Consider the following 24,746-nt stretch of genomic DNA (forward strand, 5'->3'; position numbering starts at 1 on the left):
AATATAATAGAGTTTTTCTTATGAAAGACCATTCTAACCAACCAAAGGCCTTTCCAAGGTAAATTTAAGGAGCATGTAGCTTGTTTTGCCTTTCATCTTACGAAAATGACTTATAATTTCCTTAACTATAATAGCATTGTCAGAAGCTCTCTTTCCTTGTTGGAAGCTAGATTGTGTAGGACCTATAACTTTAGAGAGAATAGGCTTTAGCCTGTGAACTACTATTTTAGTAATTTATTTATAAATAGTATTACACAAACTAATAGGCCTATATTGTTGAATAGTGTGTGCGTGCTTGACTTTTGGGATTAAGGCATATATAAGTGCGATTGAGGTCAGGGGGAATGACCTTATTAGTAAAAATTTGTTTGCAAAATGTATAACTTTAGGGCCTACTTCATTCCAATATTTTAGGTAGAAGAAAGGATGTAGTCCATCCGGACCGGGTGCTTTATAAGGTTTGAATCCTTTCAGAGCTTGAGTAATTTCAACATCAGTAGGAACAACCTGTAAGAGTTGGTAGTCAGTATGCTCCATTATATTTGAAGGAGCTACTTGAACGTTAGTAGTAGAAAGTGTGCGATATGTGGAAAACAAATGTTGATAGTATTCATATATTTGTCTATGTATATCATCAGTGTTAAAAGTCAAATTCCCTACTGTATCTTGTAAAGCAGTAATCCTATTTTTTCGTCTTCTCTGTAGTGTGGTCATATGGAAAAACTTAGTATTGGCGTCACCGTCATTTAGCCATGATATACGAGATTTAAGTTTCAAAAAATCTTTTTCTTAGCGCAGAATGTTACTATAATCAATTGTTAACTGTTGCTCTAGATTTTGAAGGAAATTACTTTAGGATAGTGAACAGAAGATTGAATGCCCGTGAGTCTAGCTAATAACTTTCGTTTACGAGTGAATATGTTTCCAAATGCGTACTTATTCCAATTTAAAGCTGCCTCCTCGAAAATTTTTGTGGTGCTAATAAGGTCTGCATTATTTCCCCAAACCTCATGTACTAGTTGTTGGAAATGAGGGTGTGTTGTCCACACTGTCTCAAAGCGGTAGATTTTATTATAATAGGGGCGTCTAGATTCCAATGTTAATAATAGCGGACAGTGGTCCGAATAAGCGCGTGTTAAATGTTGAACCGTTGCCTCAGGGTATATATTAAGCCAATTATAGTTTGCTAAAATACGGTCTAGTCGTTCTAAATCGTGTAACCATGATGGAGTTTATTAGTCCACGTGTAGCGGCTACCCCTACCCTAAATCCATCAAATTACAGGAATTAATAGAATTGCTAAAATTATCTGCTCTACCGTTACTTATTGGTAGACCACCAAATTTTTCCCGTGCGCCAAGTATTTCATTAAAGTCACCTCCTATTAGCCAAGGAGCAATTACATAATTTTCATGAAAATACCGTAAACTATCCCATAGTGTATTTCTAGCACCATAAGAATTACTAGCATAAATTGTAGATAATAACCATTTAGGAGTGGATGGACATACCTGAACAAGACGATGGATTTCCTTTTCCTACATCCTCAGTTCTTCCACATTAATTAGTGTATCATGCCATAACACTACCAATCCACCTATGAGCCCATTGGCAGGCACATGCGACATGTGAGTGAACTGGAAATCATCACGGAGAACTGTGTGATCCTACATATTTGTCTCAAAAAGTATAGCCAAAGCTAGCCTGTGATTGTCCAATAAAGATCTAAAGTGGCGCCTAAACTCAGTATTATGGGAACCCCGGTAATTCCAAATTATAAAATTCATACAGTTAGGGGAAAAAGACACCCTTTCCGTTGGAACTGGAATCTGGGGATTGACAGCCTGCATGGCCATCATTCCCTGATTCTCTACTACACGAGTCGCTCAAAGCGTTGGAATTATGACCATGGCATATTTCCCGTCCTCTTGATTTGTCATCAGACGAAAATTGAGACTGCATATGACTAACTCTGGCGGGCATTTCAGTATGAACTTTTTTTCGTACTGCTCCTTGAGGTTGTAAAGATGAATGCCCTTTAGCCACATATATTCCGTGCGAGTGTCCCTCATCTCCTCTAGGATTGCCATCAGTTCCTGATTTGTTTGCATGTCTAGTACATTTGGAGATAGTGGTGGTGTAGGATGGGGACTCATTTGTGGAGTTAGTGGATCGTATGGACTGAGTGGGGTGGAGTAGGGTGATAAAGGGTTGAATGAGTTGATTGGTTGAAACCAAGGGGCATATATCTGACCCCAGTAGTGTGAAGGATGGAACGAGAGTAGGTTCGTGTGTAGGTTGACATATGGGGTTGGGGGGTGCATGGGATACGCCCACTATGGTTGCTGCGAAGTCGACGGTTGATGGTCCAGTAGTAGTGGAGTCTGAGTTGTGTACCATTGTGTTTGAGCATATGCCTCCATCCCAAACCTCATTCCCTCCGTTACAATTTCGGCTAGGTGTGTTGGATTTTGGACTAGAAGGATTACTTCTCGATTGTTGAGCTCTAAAGTGAAGATTAGAGCATTGCCCTGGAGGCCCATCTCCACTCAAGATTGTAATGGCTGGTCCGCCATATGAGGTTGTGAAATGTAAATCAGTGGTGTTGATGGGTGTGGTATTTGTGGAACTTGCATGATTAGATGAGGAAGATGAAAAAACTGATTGTTGTGGTGGATTTCTTCTCCGAAGTAGCTGTTGTAGTGTGTGTTTGTGAAGTTCGGGCGCATCATGATTTGTGGATGAAGATGGAAGATGAGATGAGTCTGTGATGGAAGTTAATATCGAAAGGGTTATTGAAGAAGAGATATCCTCTTTAGAATTAGTAGTGAGTGTAGCCGGTGGCCTAGTAGTGTGTATAGAAGAGGATAAAGGGGTGATGGGGAGATGATGGTCTTCACATGGAGTATAATCACTAAGGATTATTGGAGTTGGAGAGATAGTAGGTTCATAGGCTACTGTAGCATGCAGGTTAGTTTGATTAATGGTGTTTTGTAGAGGGGACTTGGAATTAGTTTGTTGGGCATTAGAAGATGTAGCTGTGGTTGATTGGTCAGGCATGGTGGCTGGGGTAATATCAGATTCATTTACCTGACGTGTCAGGAGGTGGTAATTAACGTGTGAGTGCTGTTATTTGATAGTAGGGTTTCTTGTGTGAAAATATTATTATTAACAGGGCTAAGGTAAGAATTGTTATTTATTACTGAGTTGGCTTGAAAGTTTGGCCCGTTAGGCGCATTAGGATAAGCCTCAGAATTTGAAATGTTTGGAGAGGCATTGTGAGTTTTGTTATATGAATGAGTATTATTGGGCTTATTGGAAGTCGATGGAGGGCTAGTAATAGAATTTTCATTAATGACTAAAGTAGTATCCATATCATCAGAAATATATTGAAATTGATTAGAGCTTTTAGTGGACTGGCCAATCTTGTTATTGTAATAACAGTTAGTTTGGGCCTTTTTTAGCCCAGTAGGTATAGGAAACTTACCTTCTACCGCCGGCGTTGTGCTAGGTTCCGCCTCCATTGGATTCCTCATGGTTAAGCTTGCATGATTGGTTAGGCGGTTGTTATTCCTCTTTGGAAAATTAACCGTTTGCCACTCTGTTGGTTGAGGTTTGATAGTAGGAGGTGTGGTAGAAGAGGAAGGTGAGGTGTTGGTGTTCAAAGAGGGGCTGGTTTTTTGCTTTTGGAAGGAACAGTGTAGTAAGGCATGTCAAAACCTTCCACATACAGTACAAAGTAGATTAAGCCATTCGTATTGGATGGCTTGTTTGTGGTTGCCAATATGAAGATGTGTTTTGAGAGGCTTTTCAAGTGGTACCTCAATGCAAATTCGAGCATACCTTCCCCTAGTAGTAGTGGTGGTGCAGGTATCAACCTTTAGCAATTTGCCCAGTTTTGCTCTCACCCGTTGTTGAATTTCCATATCATAAAACTTAGTAGGGAGTTCAGGAAGACGTACCCATATAGCAGAGTACGTTAGTTGAGTGTTAGAGGCAATAAATTTATGTTCCCACTGTCGTGCAGTGAGAAAATGGTTTAGAACAAACCAAGGACCCCTGTAAAGTGCTTTGTGCAGATTTTCTTCTTTCTGGAATTTGATGAGGACGAACTCAGACCCACGGTCAATTAAAGTCATGTGTTCAGTAGGTTGCCATAGGGAAATGAGTTTTTGTTTTAGTAGTTGATGACCCAGTTTTTTTCCAAACACTTTAACAATTACTGAGGATTTCCAAGGTGTATATAGCCGTGATTTATCATCAGTAGATAAAGGTATAAATAGATCTTCTTCAACATCAGTAGTAGTACTTTCATCAGAGAGATCCGCAGCCGGTTTTTGAGTAAGTTAGCTATCGGCTATGGACAGTGATGAATTATTTGAAATCAGTGTCTGTAGAAATGTTTTATGTGGGCCTAGGGGAGGGGAAGGGCCATCAATTTGCATTTTTCCTATATCAGGTGTAGGAGTGGCAAACGGGCGGGTCGGGTCGGATATGGTTCGGGTCGAAAATGGGTAATGAAAAAACGGATCAATTATCCGATCCGACCCATATTTAATACGGATAAAAAATGGGTTAACCGGCGGATAATATGGGTTACCCATATTATCCATGACTTCTTGTATATGATCACTTTTGGGAGAATTCTTAGTCTCCCTAACTTGAGGAACCCCCAATTTGACGCTTTACAAATGTAAAAGTTAGATCCATTGGTTACATGGATAATATGGTTCTTATCCATATTTGACCCGTTTTTAAAAAATTCATTATCCAACCCATTTTTTAAGTGGATAATATGGATGGTTAACTGTTTTCTTTGAACCATTTTACCACCCCTAATCAGGTGGTTCTTAGGAAGGTTGCAAAGGGAATTTATGTGAGTTATGATTCATCGGTGGTGTTTGTGAGAACATTAATGAGGCGTATGAAGTAGCTTGATAGTAGTGGTGTTTAGAAAGAGAAGGTCTTACATTTCTCTATGGCTTTTTTTTTCTCTGTCATTAATTAACTTACCAAGTTACCATTAGCTCCCTTCAATTGTTGCAGTATTGTACTTCCGCCAAAGCCATGGCTGAGTTTAGATTAGGCTAGCTAAGGTGTTAGGTGGATACCAATACTACACTCACATAGGCCACGCATTAAAAATAATGATTTGACTCAATAGAGAATATATGTTTCTTAATTATGATTCTAGATTTGTTTAGTAATTCCTTTATAAATTTATTTTAGTTGAAAATTAAGCCACCGACTAAATTTATTCTTATAATTTTTTTAGATATGATATTCGAAATTTACTGACTCGTCTATCAAAATTTGCTGTGATTTTAAATAGCTCGACCCGTTACGGGATGTGAAGTACTCTTTACTAAATGTTCTTTCTCAAGGTTCAAAATTAATATCTCTAATTAAGCGTGAGGAAATTTCAATTACACCGTGATCAAGGGCAAATCTAGTAGCTTAGGTGTGGGTTCAAATAAACTCGTAATTTTTAGTAATTTATTTGTGTAAAACTTATTAAAATTGCGTAAAATATTAAACTATGAACTCATAACTCAATTGAAATTTGAGTCCTGAACCATAAATTAAAATCCTAGATCCGCTTCTGGCTAGGGCTATGCATTTGGATTGGATATCCGAGAATACAAAATGATCCACTTGATTCGGATTATTGGATTTTTAATTTCGGATATCCTGATCGGATATGGGTTATGTTTTTTAAGAGTTCGAATATCTGGATTGGATTCGGATTGGTACAGTTTTAATCCAATCTGAATCCGAATTATACAGACAGGTATAAATACTAGACTTTCATTTTAGGAATAAGTCTTCTCATTTCATCCGCCTTATTTCATCCACCTCTTTTCAGAATCTTCTTAGTTTATATCGAAGTCTCTCTCTCTCCAACCTCTCTTCAGACTGCTTTGTCCACCTCTTCTAAGTCTTACCTTTATATCTCTCATTCTCAGTCTCTCCTTCCTATCTACAGACGACTGCGCCTCTCCCTTTATCAAAGGATGATGATGCCTATGAAACTTTTATTTTGTCTATTGCTATGAAAGATATTTGCCGCCTTTCGATTTATTAGAATGGTGAATAGCAGTAGCCGATTAGATTAGCAGTAGCCTCAATAAGGCGTACAATCCGATCCAAAAATTTGAAATATTTACTCGGTCTAAACTTTAGAATCCAATCCAATCCAGTGCTAATTCGGATTGCATTTTATAAAATCCGAAATTACAGTCCGAAATGTGCTACGTCCGATACGATCCGGTCTATGCACATCCCTACCTCTGGCCATCGAATTGTTGTATGTATTTATTGCTCGAATTTTTTTCGTAGGTAGTAGTTATGGTCTGGTCTCGAACACGTTTGTTAATCCAGTTCACTAGAATCAGTGCTGCTTACTGTGCCATGAAGTTCAAAACTTGTGGTATGTATACGAAAACGTATTTGCATACAATTATTCTTTTATTTTGAACAAATTAAGTATGTTAGGTGTCTGTTTCTAAATTTTATTAGACATCATTTAATAACAAGTTTATGTTTGAAAATGTAACTTAATAACACGTTTACAAGCAAACAAACTTATGTGGAAGTTTCTTTCAATGAGCTTTATGCGACGTAAATTCCAATATAAATATCGAACACCAGATGAAAAACCTAAAAATTATATGAACGTCATAAAATAGAAGGTAATAGGATGGTTAGGGAGAACCTAACTATTAAGTTGAATTAATACTATCTGGAATTACTTAATTTTATTGTTCGTTATATTTTGGATCATTTACACCTTTGTTGTTAGAAAATAATCTCGTATTTGCCCTTGTTATTGATGAATCTATGTGAAATGGTTTAAGGTTACCTTACAATATAATATACTTCAAATTGAAGCTCCAAGATAAAAATGGACGCAAAGTATAATCGAAGGTAAAGTTGACAATTTTCCCCTTTATTAAAATTTTTCACTTGCTAATTATCAAAAAAATTCATTATTACTAGTGAATTTGATCTTTCCATATTTATTAATTCTTCTTCATATCTATCCTTTTGTGAAAAACACCACTTGTGGGACCTTATTGGGTCGTTATTGTTGTTATTGATAATTAAGATAAAGTTAGTCTAACTTTCTTTTTGTCTTCACTTTTTTTATATATATGTTTGTTTAAGAAGATTAAAAATGCGTTTCAAATAATTCACGAATATTAATTATTAAGCACGTTAAAATGAAGAAGAACTAAAATGAGTGGAAATTAAGATACAATTAACCTCAAAGGTAAAGTGGAAACACACTCAAAGGTAAACTCAAGTATGAGCATAATTTAAAGCAGTTTTTTAATGGATATAATAGGACAAACCTAACAAATTAAGTGCACCCACTTTATTCACAAATATAATTTCCTGAATTTTTCTCACCTTAATTTTTTCAGTTTCTTTCCTAGTCAAAGCAATCTAGTTTCTACCAACCTTCCAAGAATATTATAAAAACAGTAATTAAAAAGTTTTTTATAAAAAAACAAGAAGAAGAATAACTGGATTTGTAGTAGTAGTTGTTAAAGTTGACGTGTATTCGGTTTTGACTTAATTTTGGACTGTGCTACCTGAGCTTTTTCTATTAACAAAATAACTAATTCGTCCTTTGAACTTTATTAATTACTCCTATTAAGATTGCCTGCAATATTATTATTTTTTTGGGTTTGTCACCCAGTATCGATATCCACATGATGCCCGACTAAATTTGAATTTGCGTCAGGAAATTCCACATCGGGACCTCTATTAAGAATGAAGAAATATTTATTACTCCACCACAAGCGTTGTTGGTTCCTACAATATTGTACATACAAACTCTTTATCGGATAGACTTTAAGAGTTCAATAAATACATATTCATTTGTAACTTAAAATAAATCGATTGTAGATTAAATCACATCATACGATTAAGTGAAAATAGCCACAAACTCAACCCTATTTATGTGAGTTTGCTCGCATGGTCAATAAAGCAGCCAGATAAAAGAGGATAATTGCATTAAATTGACAGTCAGCATAAAACTAGTCAAATTATGATGAAACGCCGCATATAAGATATGTCGACATGTGTTACGTAGGCAACAAGTCACCTCAATTGGAATAGGATGTGTTCAAATAGATCGAAGTGGATGTAAGGATACATAAGAAGATTCGATTAATTTGGAACTAAGGCGTAATTGTCCATAATTCAATAGCCTAATATGGGACCACATATTGGAAATCGGTCGGTTATTTCATTTAGTCATTTACAAAATCGACCGATTTCGATCGGTAATTTTATGTTTTTTAATAAAACCAAATGTAATCCGTCGGTTATTTCGCGTGAAAATGCAATTAAGAGTACAAATAAATTAAAAGAAAGTCTTAAACCAAAATGTACGAATAGTCTAGCGGTAGAATAGTATCCTGCCACAGTACATACCCTGATTCGAGTCCCAGACGGTGTATTTTTTAATTGCATAATTAAAAATACCGACTGAATTCTGTCGAAAAATATCGACCGACTTCGGTCGGTTTTTTCGGCAGATTTTTTCTTTTTGGATCGCTTGTGAAAATTAATTTACCGACCGAAATCGGTCGGAAATTGCGACCAACTTCGGTCGCTAATTTTTACCGACCAGCCTAATTTCGACGGATTAAAGCCAGTCGAAAATCAGTCGGTTATTGCAGTTTTCGACCGATTTCGGTCAGTATTTCTGGACAGTTTTAGACAGTTCTCTAGTAGTGACACCATATTAGAAAATTACTCATGCATTTTAATAAAAACATCAAAATTCAGTACTTCAATTTAATATTATTTGTTATTATTTTTGTTTGACTGCCCAATGTCCTTAACTCACTTATTGACTAATTCAGCTTTTTATTTGGTAGGCCTACTAAGCGGATAAAAGCTCCCGATCAAGAAGTTTTTTATTCTTAGAACTCAAACCGAGATCTTTGGCTAAATGTAAAGGGATCTCAACAATCTCACGACACTCTGTAATGATATATTATCTTTCTTATTTTACACTTGTTAAATTTCTTAAAATCTTGTAACAAAATTAAAAAAAAAACGAAAAGAATTAGTAACTTTTTAAGTGAGATTCCACCTAATAATACGAGAAAAAAGACTAAAATTGTGGACGAGTTTTTGTCTCGTACTTGCTCAGTCAAACGATTATAATTGAGAGGGAAAAGTAAAAAATAATGACTCTAATTGATATTATGGAAAGAAAAAGGGCAAAAATAGAAGAAATAATAAGTAGTCTGGTTGTTACTGAATTTTAAAAGTTATGAAATTTGACTTTTCTTATTTAAGACTTCAATATATTTGTTTAGTAAGTTGTTTTGATATTTTTAAAATTTTATCTTTTATTGGATTTCCAAAATCCTTCCCTCCAACTAGAAATCATTCATTCACACCGAAAAAAATTTAAATTTTAAATTTCAATATCAATAATTTTTTCCAGTGTAAAAAACAATTATATACGAATGTTATCACTTATTTATCGAACAACAAACTAGGGTCTTGAAAAGAGAGAATGATATCTACTTATATTTGGAAAGTTATCGTGATAGTTTATTTTTGAAATTTCTCATGCTCTCTTATCCAAATTAGATAACGATATATTTATCTCGGTTGTACGGATATTTTAAAAGTTATTGTTACGAGAAATTAAATCGTAAAATACGAAAAAAAATGCCAATATATATTGAAGTAGATTTTATATTTCTAGGGAAAGATTATATATTTGCTGGTTCATTAATTACAGATTGAATCAAAATAAATTCTTAGATAATCCTTTATTTATTGAAACACATTAAAAACACTCCATTTTTAAACAAAGAAAAAGACCAACTTGAAGAGGAAAAATGTTGAATTTACAATTTAACCCCTCCAATTTTCTCCCAACAACCCAAACAACTCTAATCTTCTCCCAAATCCACCAACCACCATTTTTTTTTTTTGTTGTTGCATTTTTTAACAATAAATAAATAAATATATAAATAAACCCATGTTGCATGAAGTACCCACGTCAGTCTCAAATCTCAACCGTTAATTACACCTAAAATCAAGGGCTAAAATTAATCTACCAACAACCACCATTTAGTCTTCTTTGCCACTATATTTTCTTTACCTACCAACATTTTAGTTCCATTCCCCTCTATTTATACACCACACCTCCTATCTACCACTCTTCAAAAAAACAAGAAAAAACAATTTCAATTCTTAGCCATTTTCTCTTCTCCAAATCTCCTCACACCCTTTAAGATTTCTAGCCAATTCTTTAATTTCTAGCCAATTCTTCATTTTTTAGCCATTTCTTGATCAAACCATGGCATCAAATGGTCATGTTAATGGAGGAGAAGACTTTGAGTTGTGCAAGAAATCATCAGCCACTGATCCATTGAATTGGGAAATGGCGTCTGAATCTTTAAGAGGGAGTCATTTGGATGAAGTGAAAAAAATGGTGAGTGAATTTAGAAAACCAATGGTAAAACTTGGTGGTGAAACTTTAACAGTGGCACAAGTGGCTGCTATTGCAGTTAGGGACAAAAGTGCAAATGGTGTTAAAGTTGAACTTTCTGAAGATGCAAGAGCTGGTGTTAAAGCTAGTAGTGATTGGGTTATGGATAGTATGAATAAAGGAACAGATAGTTATGGTGTTACTACTGGTTTTGGTGCTACTTCTCATAGAAGAACCAAGAATGGTGGTGCTCTTCAAAAAGAACTTATTAGGTAAACCACTTTTCATCTACTTAACTTTGCTTTTTCCAATAAAAAATACTAGAGTCGGACCCAGAATTTGAACGTAGTGACAGGGGCATAATATTTTGTTCAATCAGTGTCTCTTAAAGATTTTTATCGTTCAGAGTGTTAAATAATTTAAATTAACCATTTTCAAGGTATACGTATATTATATACCGTTAAGGAATTTTTAAACTGTCACTGTAGAAGGTTATTTAACGTTATTTTTACGTTATTCATTTCGCTTATAGTAAGTAGTTATATGTAGTTATCTTTTAGATGATTGTGAATTTATTTTGTGTTGATCATGTATAGTAATAGCTAAATTCTTATTCTGCAAGAAAATCTGATTAGTATTTGTGAGTTAATGATCTACTATTTTGAGTTAATAGCTATTAATGATATACTTATTTGACCTTACAAAAAGAATTATCTATTATTTTTGAGTCAATAGTTATTAATGATTTACTTTAAGTCTTATGTCAACTAATCTTTTTGCAAGAGGAAATGAGTTTTAAGATATCAATTTATAAGGTAAAATGTGTACATTTTCTATGTAATCTAAACCATTATAGCAGCTATATTTCAATTTATTATATCCGATCAAATATAAAGAGTTAGTACTTATTATTATAGAATAATATAATCTGGTACTATAAATATTCCTTATTTTATCATAGTAGAGATGATAAAGTTTGTATGTTTACATCTTGAAATTTGAATTATTGAATAAAGAAAAATATTAAATAGTTCTTGGAAAAATATTTTATATTGGAACTTGGTACGAAGTACATGAATTTTGCATCTACATCTATAATTATTTGACTTATGTGGGGTTGGAAAAAGAGTGTGTGGTAGGTGGGGGGTCATTTTAGTCATTTCACCATCCTTCTAGTTTTGTACAAAGTACATGTTAGAATTTACTCATTAAATTTTTCCTACTACTTTTTTCCTAAATTAGAAAGAAAATATAATTCAAATAAACATCTTTAACTAGTTAATTTATTTTTGTGGGTCCGCAAATAATAGATGAGAGACAAGTGGGCTTATTTAAACAGTTTAGATTTCCAACTATTTGGGTCGAATCCCATGTGCTGTCTCTTGTCAGATATCTATTTATTTTAAAGCACAAATAATTTTGATAATTTTTAAAATAAATGTTGCATAAAAATAGTTATAAATAGGTAATTTTATACTTATTTAAAGAGAATTGATAAAATTGTTATGAAATTACAATATAACTCTCAAATTTTCACTTTCACTTTTATTTTTGGGCCTAATTTACTTTTAGTTTGCGGCCGAAACTATTTACATTCGGTAGTCGCAAAAGTGTATAGACTTTGTATATTTTGGTATATAACATACAGAAAAATTATAGATCTTTTCGGCTATTATTTTGAGAACAGCTATAAAGCGTCATTTTCCCTTTTTTTCATTTTTCCCTCAACCTACCCAGAAGGCCAAAATATAACAAATGTGTGCCACACTTTAAAGGGTCCTTATATCACTTAAAAATGATGGGAGATGATGTAACACACTACTAGTTTTTCATTTTTTTTAAAGCCGTATAATTCTTGATCTATATTATATAGTCAAACATCTCTGTAACAGTCGCATTTGTTCCGATTTTCCGATGCTATAGTGAAGCAATATTATAGAGGATATATATTATAACATAACATAAAAGATCGGTTTCCGAGAAAAATTGGCTTTATACATATGTTGTTAACACATGTTCTTATTTACATTTGATTGGTATAATTCAGTTCAATATCTAATCTAGCTGACATTGAATTGGCAGGTTCTTGAATGCTGGTGTTTTTGGAAATGGAACAGAAACAAACCACACATTGCCACATTCAGCAACAAGGGCAGCAATGCTTGTAAGGATCAACACACTCTTACAAGGATACTCTGGCATCAGATTTGAAATCTTGGAAGCAATTACAAAATTGATTAACAGCAACATCACTCCATGTTTACCTCTCCGTGGCACGATCACTGCCTCGGGCGATCTTGTCCCGTTATCCTACATTGCTGGTTTGCTCACTGGTAGGCCTAATTCCAAAGCTGTTGGTCCCAATGGTGAGACACTTAATGCTGAAGAAGCGTTCCGCGTTGCTGGTGTTAATGGTGGATTTTTCGAGTTGCAGCCTAAGGAAGGACTTGCTCTTGTAAATGGTACAGCAGTTGGTTCTGGTATGGCATCAATGGTTCTCTTTGATTCCAACATTCTTGCTGTTATGTCTGAAGTTTTATCAGCGATTTTCGCTGAAGTAATGAATGGAAAGCCCGAATTCACTGACCATTTGACACACAAGTTGAAGCACCACCCTGGTCAAATTGAGGCTGCTGCTATTATGGAACACATTTTGGATGGAAGCTCTTATGTGAAGGCGGCTCAAAAGCTACATGAAATGGATCCTCTCCAAAAACCAAAGCAAGATCGTTATGCTCTCCGAACATCTCCACAATGGCTTGGCCCTCAAATTGAAGTCATTCGCTCTGCAACTAAGATGATTGAGAGGGAGATTAACTCAGTGAACGATAACCCCTTGATCGATGTTTCAAGAAACAAGGCGTTACATGGTGGCAACTTCCAGGGAACCCCTATCGGCGTCTCCATGGATAATGCAAGATTGGCTCTTGCATCAATTGGGAAATTGATGTTTGCTCAATTCTCGGAACTTGTCAACGACTATTACAATAACGGTTTGCCATCTAATCTCACCGCATCAAGAAATCCAAGCTTGGACTATGGTTTCAAGGGAGCTGAAATCGCGATGGCTTCTTACTGCTCAGAACTTCAATTCTTGGCAAATCCAGTGACCAACCATGTCCAAAGTGCTGAGCAACACAACCAAGATGTCAACTCCTTAGGCTTAATCTCAGCAAGGAAAACAGCTGAAGCTGTCGATATCTTGAAGCTCATGTCATCAACTTATCTAGTGGCACTTTGCCAAGCTATCGACTTGAGACATTTGGAGGAAAACTTAAAGAATGCAGTCAAGAATACAGTTAGCCAAGTAGCTAAGAGAACTCTTACAATGGGTGCTAATGGTGAACTTCATCCAGCAAGATTCTGTGAAAAGGAATTGCTTCGAGTCGTGGATAGGGAATACTTGTTCGCCTACGCTGATGATCCTTGCAGTTGCAACTACCCTTTAATGCAGAAACTGAGACAAGTTCTTGTTGATCATGCAATGAAGAATGGTGAAAGTGAGAAGAATGTGAACAGCTCAATCTTCCAAAAGATTGGAGCTTTCGAAGACGAATTAAAGGCTGTTTTACCTAAAGAAGTGGAGAATGCAAGAGCTGCATTGGAGAGTGGCAACCCTGCTATTGCTAACAGGATTACAGAATGCAGATCTTATCCATTGTACAGGTTTGTGAGAAAGGAGCTTGGAACAGAATTGTTGACAGGAGAAAGAGTCCGATCACCGGGCGAGGAGTGTGACAAGGTGTTCACAGCAATGTGCAATGGACAGATCATTGATCCAATGTTGGAGTGTCTCAAGAGCTGGAATGGTGCTCCTCTTCCTATCTGTTAGTTGTTTGCTTGATTTCGCGCGACGGGAACTTTTGTTAATGTTTGTCAATGCTATTTTTCAGATTCTTTTTTTTACTCTTTGGTGAATTACTCTCATAATATGTTGTGAACTTATAGTTTTTTGGTTAGCTTAAAGAGTGTTAAAACTCTTTTAAATATGTTGGATTGTAGCTGTATATGTCTCTTTTCAGTATAAACTTAATGAAAAGTGACAGTGTGCTTAAATCTTCCTGGCAATTCTTCTTCTATTCAATCTGTTCCTCTTCTTTTTCTCTTATTAAAATGGATCAGGGAATGTTCAGTAAGCATATGGTAAACATGGCAATTCTTCTTCTCCTATATTCCCTTATGTTACTCTGTCTTCTTAAAAGAGTAGAATACTAAATATTTAAAACAAACTATAAAGGGATATCTCATGATTTCCAAATAAAAGGAATATAAATTGATGAAATTGACGTTAATATGTCTGAAAAAATGATCCTAAGCACAAGGTAAACATGGCAATTAAAAAATTACAACACCCAAACAGAAAAATCGTCTATACTGTTATAATTAGTATAAAATCTGTAATTTAGCACAAACTCATTAGGAAAAATCACGAATGTTATATTAAAACAATTTTCAGCTACTGACGTAAGAAAGAAATAAGTACAATATTACATTACCAATGAGGAGACAAAAGCCGAGACATTAAAAATCTTAAAACGTCATGTCCGTCACTTTAGGAAAGTCCCATTCATGTCAATTATTTGATTTTTTTTCTTCTAGAAAAGTTAAAAAGAAAAGAGAACAATATAAACATTTCTCGTTTTGCACTATACTTGACTAGTACTTCTATCGCGTAATATTAAACTAAAGAAATTATGACAATTTAGTCAAAGTTAAGAACAAAGGAAAGACAATCGGTATTCGGTACTAAAAGCACAATGTGTACTGGTAATGCCGTAATGGTATATACTTGAGACCTGTATGTATGTCTCATAATTCTTTTAGTAGGTTTAACAAAAGTCAGTTTCTTTGACATAAGAAATTAACTCACTTTCAACTGGCCTGAAAACATCTGGTATAGGTAAATTTTTCTTCCTGAACTGGCCGTATCGCGGCCAGTAGCATAACAGATCATGAGGCAGCCCACTGGTTCTCATCTTAACATGTACGAAATATGAATCGATCATCGAGTAAATGCTTTTCTCTGACAGTATTTCAGCAAAATTCTGTAAAAAACAGGCAATTTCATGCCTGTTAGACCAAATATTCAAATGCATGAAGCTATTATCTTTTGAAACAAAAAGGTGAAGGCCAAAACTTTACATGTATAGTGCTATATGCAACAAATGGACTCAGGCAACTAAGTTTAAAACCTACAAGAAAACGTTACCCAGTGCCAGGGGTTCCTAGAAATTTGACAAGCTACCATTCTAGAGATCAACCAAAAACCTAATAACACTATATATAGAGCAAAGTGACCAAATATATTGTCTGTGCTAACCCAAGTATTGTGATTCACCAAATCTGTTCGCCAGCTGATTAAAAGTTCAGTGTCACAGCTGCAACAGGCTGGAATTCCAAGAATTCATTGTTGACAGTGGTCTAAAATGTCTCAGGTGCGGAGCTGGTGCCCTTAGTACACAGCCTGTTCCAGGGCTCGCCGCATAACTAAAAGTTTGGATCGAGAGTTGACTTGGAACACTAGTCGGTAAAAATGGTGTGAGGATGACAGGCTGCAAGTTTCGTGTTGGGGTCATAGGTGAACCACGTGTCGGCAGATTAGCAGAGGTTGTCGTTTTCCGGGTGACCCTTGCACTTATTGGCGGAACTGCAGCTGACTCTGTCACTATAGGCAATTCAGCATTTTGAGATGGAATGACAGCCATTGAAAAATTCTGAGAGGATATTTGATGGTCCCCAGCTCGCTGCTCGGAGTTGACATGTTCAGAAACTAAACTTGGATACTTCAGAACATCTGATGATTGACTTGCTGGTTGTGTTGATGCAGAAATCACTGCTGGGTCACTGCTGGGTCACTACTAGGTCGGCTTGGTGATGATTGTCCAGTTCCTGTAATACATATTCGGAAAGCACACATTAAGGATATTATTAATAAAACTAGACATAGTAACTGAGAGACAGGAAAATGCCAAAATTTAATCGAGTTTGAAAGTAAAAGAGCTTGAGATGTTATTTATCCTATTATATTTCACATTTATATCCTCAAAGCAATATTAATACTAGAAAAGTACAGGCCGTCTGTATGGACAAAATCAGACCAGAGGAAAAGGAGGAATATGCTACTAGTAGCTTTATTTTTGAAAATGTTGTTCACTGTTTAAAAGTGTAGTTGAAAAAGCTTTGACTCCACTAACAGATTGATCAAAGTGCCGTTCTTGTCAAGCGTATGTAACTGCAGTTACCATCATTAATATTAAGTAAAAAGTTAGAAAAATGCATACCTTCTGTCATCTCTAGTGACCAAGCAGTATTTTGTATCTGGGTCATGGCTTCAGCTAGTAACTTATTCATATGCACTTTGTTGTAGAGTGTATCAAGATCTTTGTGCTTTTGAACTAATTCTGTGTCAGCAATCTCAAACAGCAAATCGTACTTCTTCTTTATTGCATCTAGCTCTTTTTCATATTCAGATATCAGGAGCAAATTCTGCATAAAATTTTATAATGAAAATTTCAGTAATCTTTGCAATGGGAAGCATTATTATGTTTTAAAATTACAAAAAAAAAAATAATAATAATAATAAATCAAAAGGACACAGAAATGAACAAGAAAGGGGCACAGGTCAGACGGACAAACCAGATTTTCATGCAATTTTGTAGTTTGTTCTCTCTCCTTTAGTATCCTCTCCATCTCCATTTGAAGTGGGTATGAGCAAGGGGATTGAAGCAGCTCAGATGCGTCTGGAGAGGCATCAGGACGACATTGATATTCCTGGCTGTCTCTGCTTCTCATACTCGCATCGTTTCCTGCACCTATACTCGTATGCTGTTGCAGTGGCAAATTTCCTGCAGACCGCTGAATAGAAGAGTCTATTGGCAAATTCGACTCCTCTGGCTGAAGGTCCATGAAATCTAAAACCTGGTGACTGGAAGAATCAATACAATTCCTATGGCTCTGGTGATTGTCAGTGAGCACAAATGCATGAGCTTGATCACGGCCAGTAGAGGTGGGCAAATTGGAATCTGGCGGCTGAGGTAGATAGAAGAAAGTTTGAGAAAACAATCAAGTGTCCAATCTGATTCAAGAAACTTCATGGCACCAATAACAAAGATGAAAGTTCATTCCATTGATAATAGAGGTGAAGAAAATGAAACCAGCACCGCGAGATAGATTGTCAGACGGAAACATCTTGCCCAGTGCATATAAGGGACCACATCCAACATTTAGCCACATTCTAAATTCTCTTACTACGGAATATCTAATTAAAATTTATGCAAAAATGTTTTAGATAAGATGCTATGAGCACATGGTGGGATCATAAATTTCATATATTTCATGATAAAGGCAATATTTTTCATAATTGTCTGGCATAAGAAACCCCCTCTCTACCTTATAAGGTAGGGGTAAGGTCTGCGTACACACTACCCTCCCCAGGCCCCACTTATGGAATTACACTAGGTTTGTTGTTGTTGTTGTTGCTGGCGTAAAAAACTATGAAATTTCAACATTTTGTAAAACTTCGACAACTTTTACAACTTGCACAATCTCTTGATGTTAATATTTCTTTTATTGAGAATATTACCTTTCCTCTGGTAAAATTTTACCATACCTTCCCTGGTGTAAGTTTTGCAGAGTCATCCAGTAACTTAGCCCTTGATGAACAAGCAAGAGGAGAATTTCATTTAATGCCAGATCACAAGCTAGAGGCCACTGCTTCATTCATTCAAAAACTGATTTCTCATGTTACTTGTTAGAACTTAAAACAATTTCCAGATGCATTTTGGAGAATATTTCAGGAAGTGAAAAAGAATTCAGGAAGATATCCCCGCACCTGATTTGATTTCATGGAAATACTTTCTTTTCGATGCTGATCAGTCATGGTTAAGCCAACTCCGGACTGAACCTTGTCAATAGCTGCTCTACCTTGCCGGTCAATATCGCACTGCGGACTGGGATTAGTCACAAGACGCCTGGATTTATACTTATTACCAGCAGAAAGATGAGACATCCCTAGAAAATGAGTTTGGCATCAACAAGCAAATATGTCAGTGTCTGATGATAAAGGAGAATTAATGGATACAAAGATATAACATAGGCACTGCATTACCAAGTTTGTGTCTCTTTCCCTGGACATGCAATTTCCTTTTCGTCCTTAACTTGGGTTCTGGAGTAAGATGAACTTTATTGCCCTCTTTCCTGCCTTTCTTTTCAGAAACTTGTTCCCTTTCGGATGGCTGACACAAATCAACCCGGGGTCTAACTTTCCTTCTAATCCCTTGTGATAGTATAGGCAAGTGTTTCCACCTACGAACCGTTCCATGTAACAGACTTGTCCAGAAAACGTTGGGAAGTTCATTTGTCATTCCTCTCACAAAAGAAGAATCATCCATCAGTTGCATTTCCACTTCACCAAGTAGAGATATATTTCTTGGATAAGTCCCCCCATTCTGCTGCACTTTCAATATCTTTGAACAGCTGTCACTGTTCTCACTGTTACTAGACATCAGGCCTAACAATTCAGCACAGACATCATCTAAAGCAGCAATGTCAGACGATCTTTTTGATTGTGAAGATTGTACATGGAAACAATCAAGCATATTGAAAAGATAAGAGGCACCCCAAGTTAGCAGCTCATGGAATTGTTTTATATTCTCTATGTTGCTGTCAATTGTCATACCTTGCTTTGCAAGAATGAGCGCTTTCTCTTCAACAGTAAAACATGAATATAGACGGAGTACCTTTATATGCTCCAATTTTGAATAAATTGCAATCTTCTGCATGGATCTTAAATCATTAGTTGGGTCCCAGTCACTGTTAAACAAAATAATTGTATCTATTCTCGAAAGCTTGACGCTGGGAGCACAAACACGAGTCTCCATCAAACAAGCAAATTTCCCACTTCCCTCGTTGTTGAAATTGTTCAAGGTAGCTTGCTTCAATTTACGACTGAATTCCCCACTAATGCGTGTATAAGAATCCTCACCAATTTTCGATGAATAAAATCATCCAAGATGTCCCCGATGGAAATAACCCCCGAGCCACCAAGAGACTGTAACATAAACAACTTAGCATCATACGAAATTACGAATATTAGCTAGCAAGGCAATAAGAGAGACATAAAATAAGTTTACATGTATGTTAGAGCAAATCCGACAAAATACAATCAATCTCCTGAGGGATTTATACATTCACAAATAACAAATAAGAAAGAATACACAAGAGAGCTCCTAGAGGCACCAATAATCATTTATATGGTAGCATCCAGTCAATTGGGAATATCAAAGACACATATGGAAATCAGGAAGGAACTAAAACGAAAGAAAATTTTGAAGAAGTAAAAGCAGATACCCGAAAAAGAATGAGTACTCTTTGTCCTTGCTGTTTGATCTCATGAATAGAGGAATTCCAATTTTCCACTTAGTTTAATTTCAGCATCAAAGTGCTGATCTACAGGAATGCCTTCTAGAACTATGTCTCGCAGAGACTGGTCTTCGAGGTAAGGGTGATCACAACACTGAGAACAAAAATGAAAGTCCAAGTCAGAGATATGGTGATATGTCACTTACAATAACTGAAGGTTTTACTCTTAAAGACAAATTATTGGAAGCTGAAAACAGTCAAAACAAGTCGAACCTTCCTGGTAGATACAAGTATGTTATGGAGGGAATTTGGTGAGTCATTCTTCCAACGTGAGCAAAGCAAAGCTGAATTCGAAGAGAGGCAATCGCAATATTGCTCAATTTGTTCATTGGAGAGTTTGACTGGAACCCAGTACTCAATGAACTTGGATGTGGAGGAGTTGCACTCATATGCAACAAAGCGCTTTAATCTTTCCTTGAATTCAGTTAGGTCTATGTTGGGATCAGTGTCCGACAGATCATTGTTGGCCTTGTCATACTCAGGATCAAGTAAAGAGAGAACATTACTGTGATTGAACCCTCTATCACATCTACCCTGATACATTTAGGAAAAGTAAGTTGCTGCAGATACTTGGGAATCTATACAGAATAGAAGAATTCAAACCTCTAGTTGCCGGAAAATAAGCAATCTCATATCAGAAACAAGCACTTTAATTTGTGAGAGAAGCATTGACATGGCATAACCCTGGCACTGATCTATAATTACTGCTCCCCAGCTTATTGGCTGAAGCATTTCAAGATCCTGCATAAGGATAGCTATATAAAGATCAGAAACATATTGCAGCGTATCTGCTCCGCCACTTATGGATTTAAGCATTTCAAGATCCTGCATAAGTGTTGAGAAAATGGACCTTAACACAACCCCAAACGCTAGCCCATGAGGTGAGGATTGCCTAGTACCATATAAGCAGACAATAGCTCAATCAACCAATGTGAAACAATCTAACATCCCCACACACACACGGCTGGACATATATAGAATGGACAATACAACATGGGAGCCCAATATCGGATAAACTAAGAATAGAAATGGGTTGCTCTGATACCATGTTAAGAAAATGGATCTTGGACCAACTCAACCCAAGGTTAGCTCATCCGATGAGGATTGCCTAAATCTATAAAAGGAGACAATAACCTATTCCATAAACCAATGTGGGACAATCAAACAATAAGGATAATGCTATATGTAGATCAGAAAAAATTATTATCTTGTATCTGCCTCCTAACTTATGGGTTTAAGCATTTCAAGATCCTATTAAGGATAAATGCAGCATTTCAAGATCCTGCGGAAGGATAAATGCTATATATGGATCAGAAAAACTATTATTTCAAGATCCTGCGGAAGGATAAATGCTATACATGGTCAGAAAAACTATTATGCCATATTAATGTGACTGAAAGTACAATGCATTGTAATTAGTTCAAGTGGGATACAACATTCAAAGAGATCAGTACTTGAGAATTATGATATGAATAATTCATCTCTCATTATATGCGATAAGGCAAACAAATGAAAACGAAAAGAAGTTTACCTGAACAATAGCATCATAAGGTGACAGAAGAACCTGAAACATAATGGCACCTTGTTTGTTGTGAAACTCGAGTGTTCTTATAATGGCTCGTATATCTTTATTACCTTTGTACACAACAATGTTAGCAAGCCCAATGTAAGAACTCAGCTTCCCAAAGAGGAAGTTCAGCAGAAGTTGTGATTATGAGAAACGGCAAACCAATATCCTTCGGCAAGGATAATAGAAATAAGACCACCTTCAAAATCCGCTCCTGTAAATTCCAAACATTGAACAGTTCAGCTCCAGTTAAATATTTAGACTCAAACGAAGCTGCATCAGGCATTTATATAGGTAAAAATCTTGGAGGATCACATTACAACAAAAGAAAAATTGGAGAATCATCGGCAAGCTTGAAAATCAGTGTATCAAAATTTATGATTGACTTGGAACGCAATGGAGGTTCAGCAAAATTTCAAAGGCTGAAACCTCTGGAGCAAGCAAAGGAAAAAGTTAAGACAGCAGGGGCTACAATCTTGCTAATGTGCTAATTGGAACTTTAGATAGACTTTGGCTGCACAGTTGTAGCTGCAAAGAGGACGTGTGCATTAGAAAGAGAATTATGAATGAAAGAATAACACAAGCTTTTTTCTTTTCTAAATTAGTGTGTGAGTACGTGTATATACAGTACGTTTGCACATAGATAGAGTTGGAAAAGCAATCATCCACCTGGTCATCAATGACGACAGCACTCTGACCCTTCTGCCAATATTTACGAAGAATGTTGATATAAGTAAGATGATTATGGACCTGAGGCGCGCTTCCAAATAGAGGTCTCGGCAGTTCTTGAAAGTCGGCTTTTCTTTTCTGCAGGAATATTGAAAAAAATGACTTCACTTAGGCTACCAAATTACAAACATAACGCGTTGGCCAGTTTACATTTTCCCCTTCATTGATTACCATAATGAGGAAGAAGCTTCAGAAGAAAAATACTTTAGGCAACAACAACAACACAACAACAAACCCAGTGATATCCCACAAAGTGGGCTCTGGGGAGGGTAGAGTGTACGAAGACCTTACCCCTACCTTACGAAGGTAGAGAGGTTGTTTCCGATAGACAAGGCAACAAAAATATATTTCTGAACACTTATAAAGAGAACGAAATACTAGATAACTACTTTGATCTGTAAAAGTTACTGTTCCAACTTATATGGAGTTTCAGAATGGATCAAGGTCGATTCAATTTCCAGAATAATGAGGACATGCAAACTCTTCCAGGATATCCTCTATCAAATATGAGACTAGGATTAGGATGAAAACTAGCAAGATTGCATCAAAATTGCAATTTAAACAAACCCTCAAGTATCATTTTTAAAAATAATCAATTTCGTTAAGGAGAAGTCAAGTCATGCGTCGCTCACAAATCTACGTAAACGAACTGAGAAGTCTCAAATATTCTTAAAGATGACGTTAACACATTGGAATTCTAACGTAAAATTGGAGAACAAATATTCATAGTTTTGAGCATCTGCAACACTTCATCCGAAGATGTGCTTCTCAACAAGGCAAACATCTATGTGAAAGTTATATATATAACTAAAGAAACATTAATATAATAGCAGCATCAAAAGCAATTTCAGTAGAAGCAAGTTTCATGAATTTAGTGTGTGTGTTTGGTTGGGAGCCCCGAGGGCTCGGGAGTGATTCGGAGGTGGTTCGGGGTAGTTTTACACTTAGAAAACACAACAGATTTTTCATGTTGTTGCAGACCAGATTTTGTTCTTCGCGAACGCAGCCCCCCCTTCGTGTTCGCATAGCTCTGACATTTGTCCTTCCGCGTTCGCGTCCCTCCATCGCGTTCGCATAGCCTTATACCCCTCTTCAACGCGTTCGCATACCTCCCCTCGCGAACGCGTAGGCCAAACCTGCCCCCCCCCCCGTCTAGTTTCCTTCTATGCGTTCGCTTAGCACAATCGCGAACGCGTAGAGCATCAAACCAGCCCTCCTTCGCGAACGCGAGACTGAGTCGCGAACGCATAGAACAAAAAGGCTTCAGTGATTTTTTTAAAAACAGAACATTTCATTACGGGAATTCTTCACTTCTTCTCACGAGCTCTCTTCTCCATCAAGCCTTAGGACTCCATTGAAGCTCCCCTCTTCCAAGACTTTTTGGGTAAGTAATTCCCCACCTAATTCCTTCACTTTTCTTCACTAATTAGTGAATTCCTAGGCCTAAAAACATGAAATCAAAGTAGAAATTAGGGGTTTTGGGGTAGAGTTAGGGTTTTAAGAATTTTAGGTGATTCAACCTCAATTTGGAGTCGAATCTTAAAACAAATTATATATTTGAACTCGTGGGGTTATGGGTGATTGGGTTTTGGTCCGAGCCTCGTGTTTGGACCATGTGGGACCGGTGTCGAATTTTGGTGTTTTTGGAAGAATGATAGGAATTTCATTTCTAGGCTATGGGATTATGTTTTTGAGCCCTTATTGATATTATTGAACTAATTATGCCTAGATATCATTGTTTCGGAGTTGGATTGTAGAGGAAAGGCGGTATTAGAGAGTTGATTGCTATTCTTGGACCGAGGTAAGTGTTTGTTCTAACTTTGACTTGAGGGAATAGGTTTAGGATATTATTTGCTACTTGCTAAATGTGGAGTACGGTGTATAGGCATGGTGACGGTTATCTATACACCGGAGTCTAGCATGACCGTGAGTCTTAATTGCTTTTAATTCGAATGATGTGACACAACTTTCTTGTTTAATTGATAAATTTCATATAATGTGATAGTTGAGAAAGAAGTGATTTAAAAGAGGATGTGTTGTGATTATTCCCTTGCCGGGGCGTGTAGACTATTATTATGTACTCTCCCTTGCCGGGATATTTGGGCTGTTAGTTGTACCTTTGCCGGGTTAAAGTGTTATGTTGTCGAATTCCCCTAATGGGGCCTTCTTTACAAAGTCAGATATTTTGAACTATAATATGGGATCACCACTTATATATATAATACGAAATGGGATCGTGTGGCACGCCGACCACTTAGATATTATGAAATGGGAGCGAGTGGTACGCCTACCACGTGATATTATGAAATGGGATCGAGTGGTACGCCTACCACGTGATATTATGAAATGGGATCGAGTGGTACGCCTACCACGTGATATATGAAATGGGATCGAGTGGTACGCCTACCACGTGATATTATGAAATGGGATCGAGTGGTACGCCTACCACGTGATATTATGAAAATGGGATCGAGTGGTACGCCTACCACGTGATATGAGGAAATGGGATAGTGTTGCACGCCTGCAACGAGAGGAAATTGAAACAAGTGAAAGTGGTTT

General features: G+C 36.5%; 3 protein-coding genes across 3 annotated transcripts; 1 reads left to right on the forward strand and 2 right to left on the reverse strand.

Moving 5' to 3' along the window:
- Window positions 1-10,165: 10,165 nt before the first annotated feature.
- Window positions 10,166-14,539, forward strand: LOC109209019 (phenylalanine ammonia-lyase). Its single transcript, XM_019372182.1, has 2 exons — window positions 10,166-10,743; window positions 12,554-14,539. The coding sequence occupies exons 1-2, from the start codon at window positions 10,340-10,342 to the stop codon at window positions 14,301-14,303; spliced, it is 2,154 nt and encodes a 717-aa protein (XP_019227727.1). The 5' UTR covers window positions 10,166-10,339; the 3' UTR covers window positions 14,304-14,539.
- A 1,017-nt stretch (window positions 14,540-15,556) lies between these two features.
- Window positions 15,557-17,525, reverse strand: LOC109209022. The gene is made up of 3 exons (XM_019372184.1): window positions 17,108-17,525; window positions 16,753-16,957; window positions 15,557-16,360 (listed from the first exon to the last, which is right to left on the reverse strand). Exons 1-3 carry the CDS (start codon window positions 17,375-17,377, stop codon window positions 16,302-16,304), a joined length of 534 nt encoding a protein of 177 aa, XP_019227729.1. The 5' UTR covers window positions 17,378-17,525; the 3' UTR covers window positions 15,557-16,301.
- On the reverse strand, window positions 17,431-21,679 carry LOC109209020 (helicase protein MOM1-like). The gene is made up of 7 exons (XM_019372183.1): window positions 21,423-21,679; window positions 20,495-20,632; window positions 20,105-20,425; window positions 19,820-19,985; window positions 18,579-19,520; window positions 18,081-18,481; window positions 17,431-17,500 (listed from the first exon to the last, which is right to left on the reverse strand). Exons 1-4 carry the CDS (start codon window positions 21,462-21,464, stop codon window positions 19,860-19,862), a joined length of 627 nt encoding a protein of 208 aa, XP_019227728.1. The 5' UTR covers window positions 21,465-21,679; the 3' UTR covers window positions 17,431-17,500; window positions 18,081-18,481; window positions 18,579-19,520; window positions 19,820-19,859.
- Between the last annotated feature and the right edge of the window lie 3,067 nt (window positions 21,680-24,746).

This window comes from Nicotiana attenuata, unplaced genomic scaffold (assembly GCF_001879085.1).
Source record: "Nicotiana attenuata strain UT unplaced genomic scaffold, NIATTr2, whole genome shotgun sequence".
NCBI lineage: Eukaryota > Viridiplantae > Streptophyta > Magnoliopsida > Solanales > Solanaceae > Nicotiana > Nicotiana attenuata.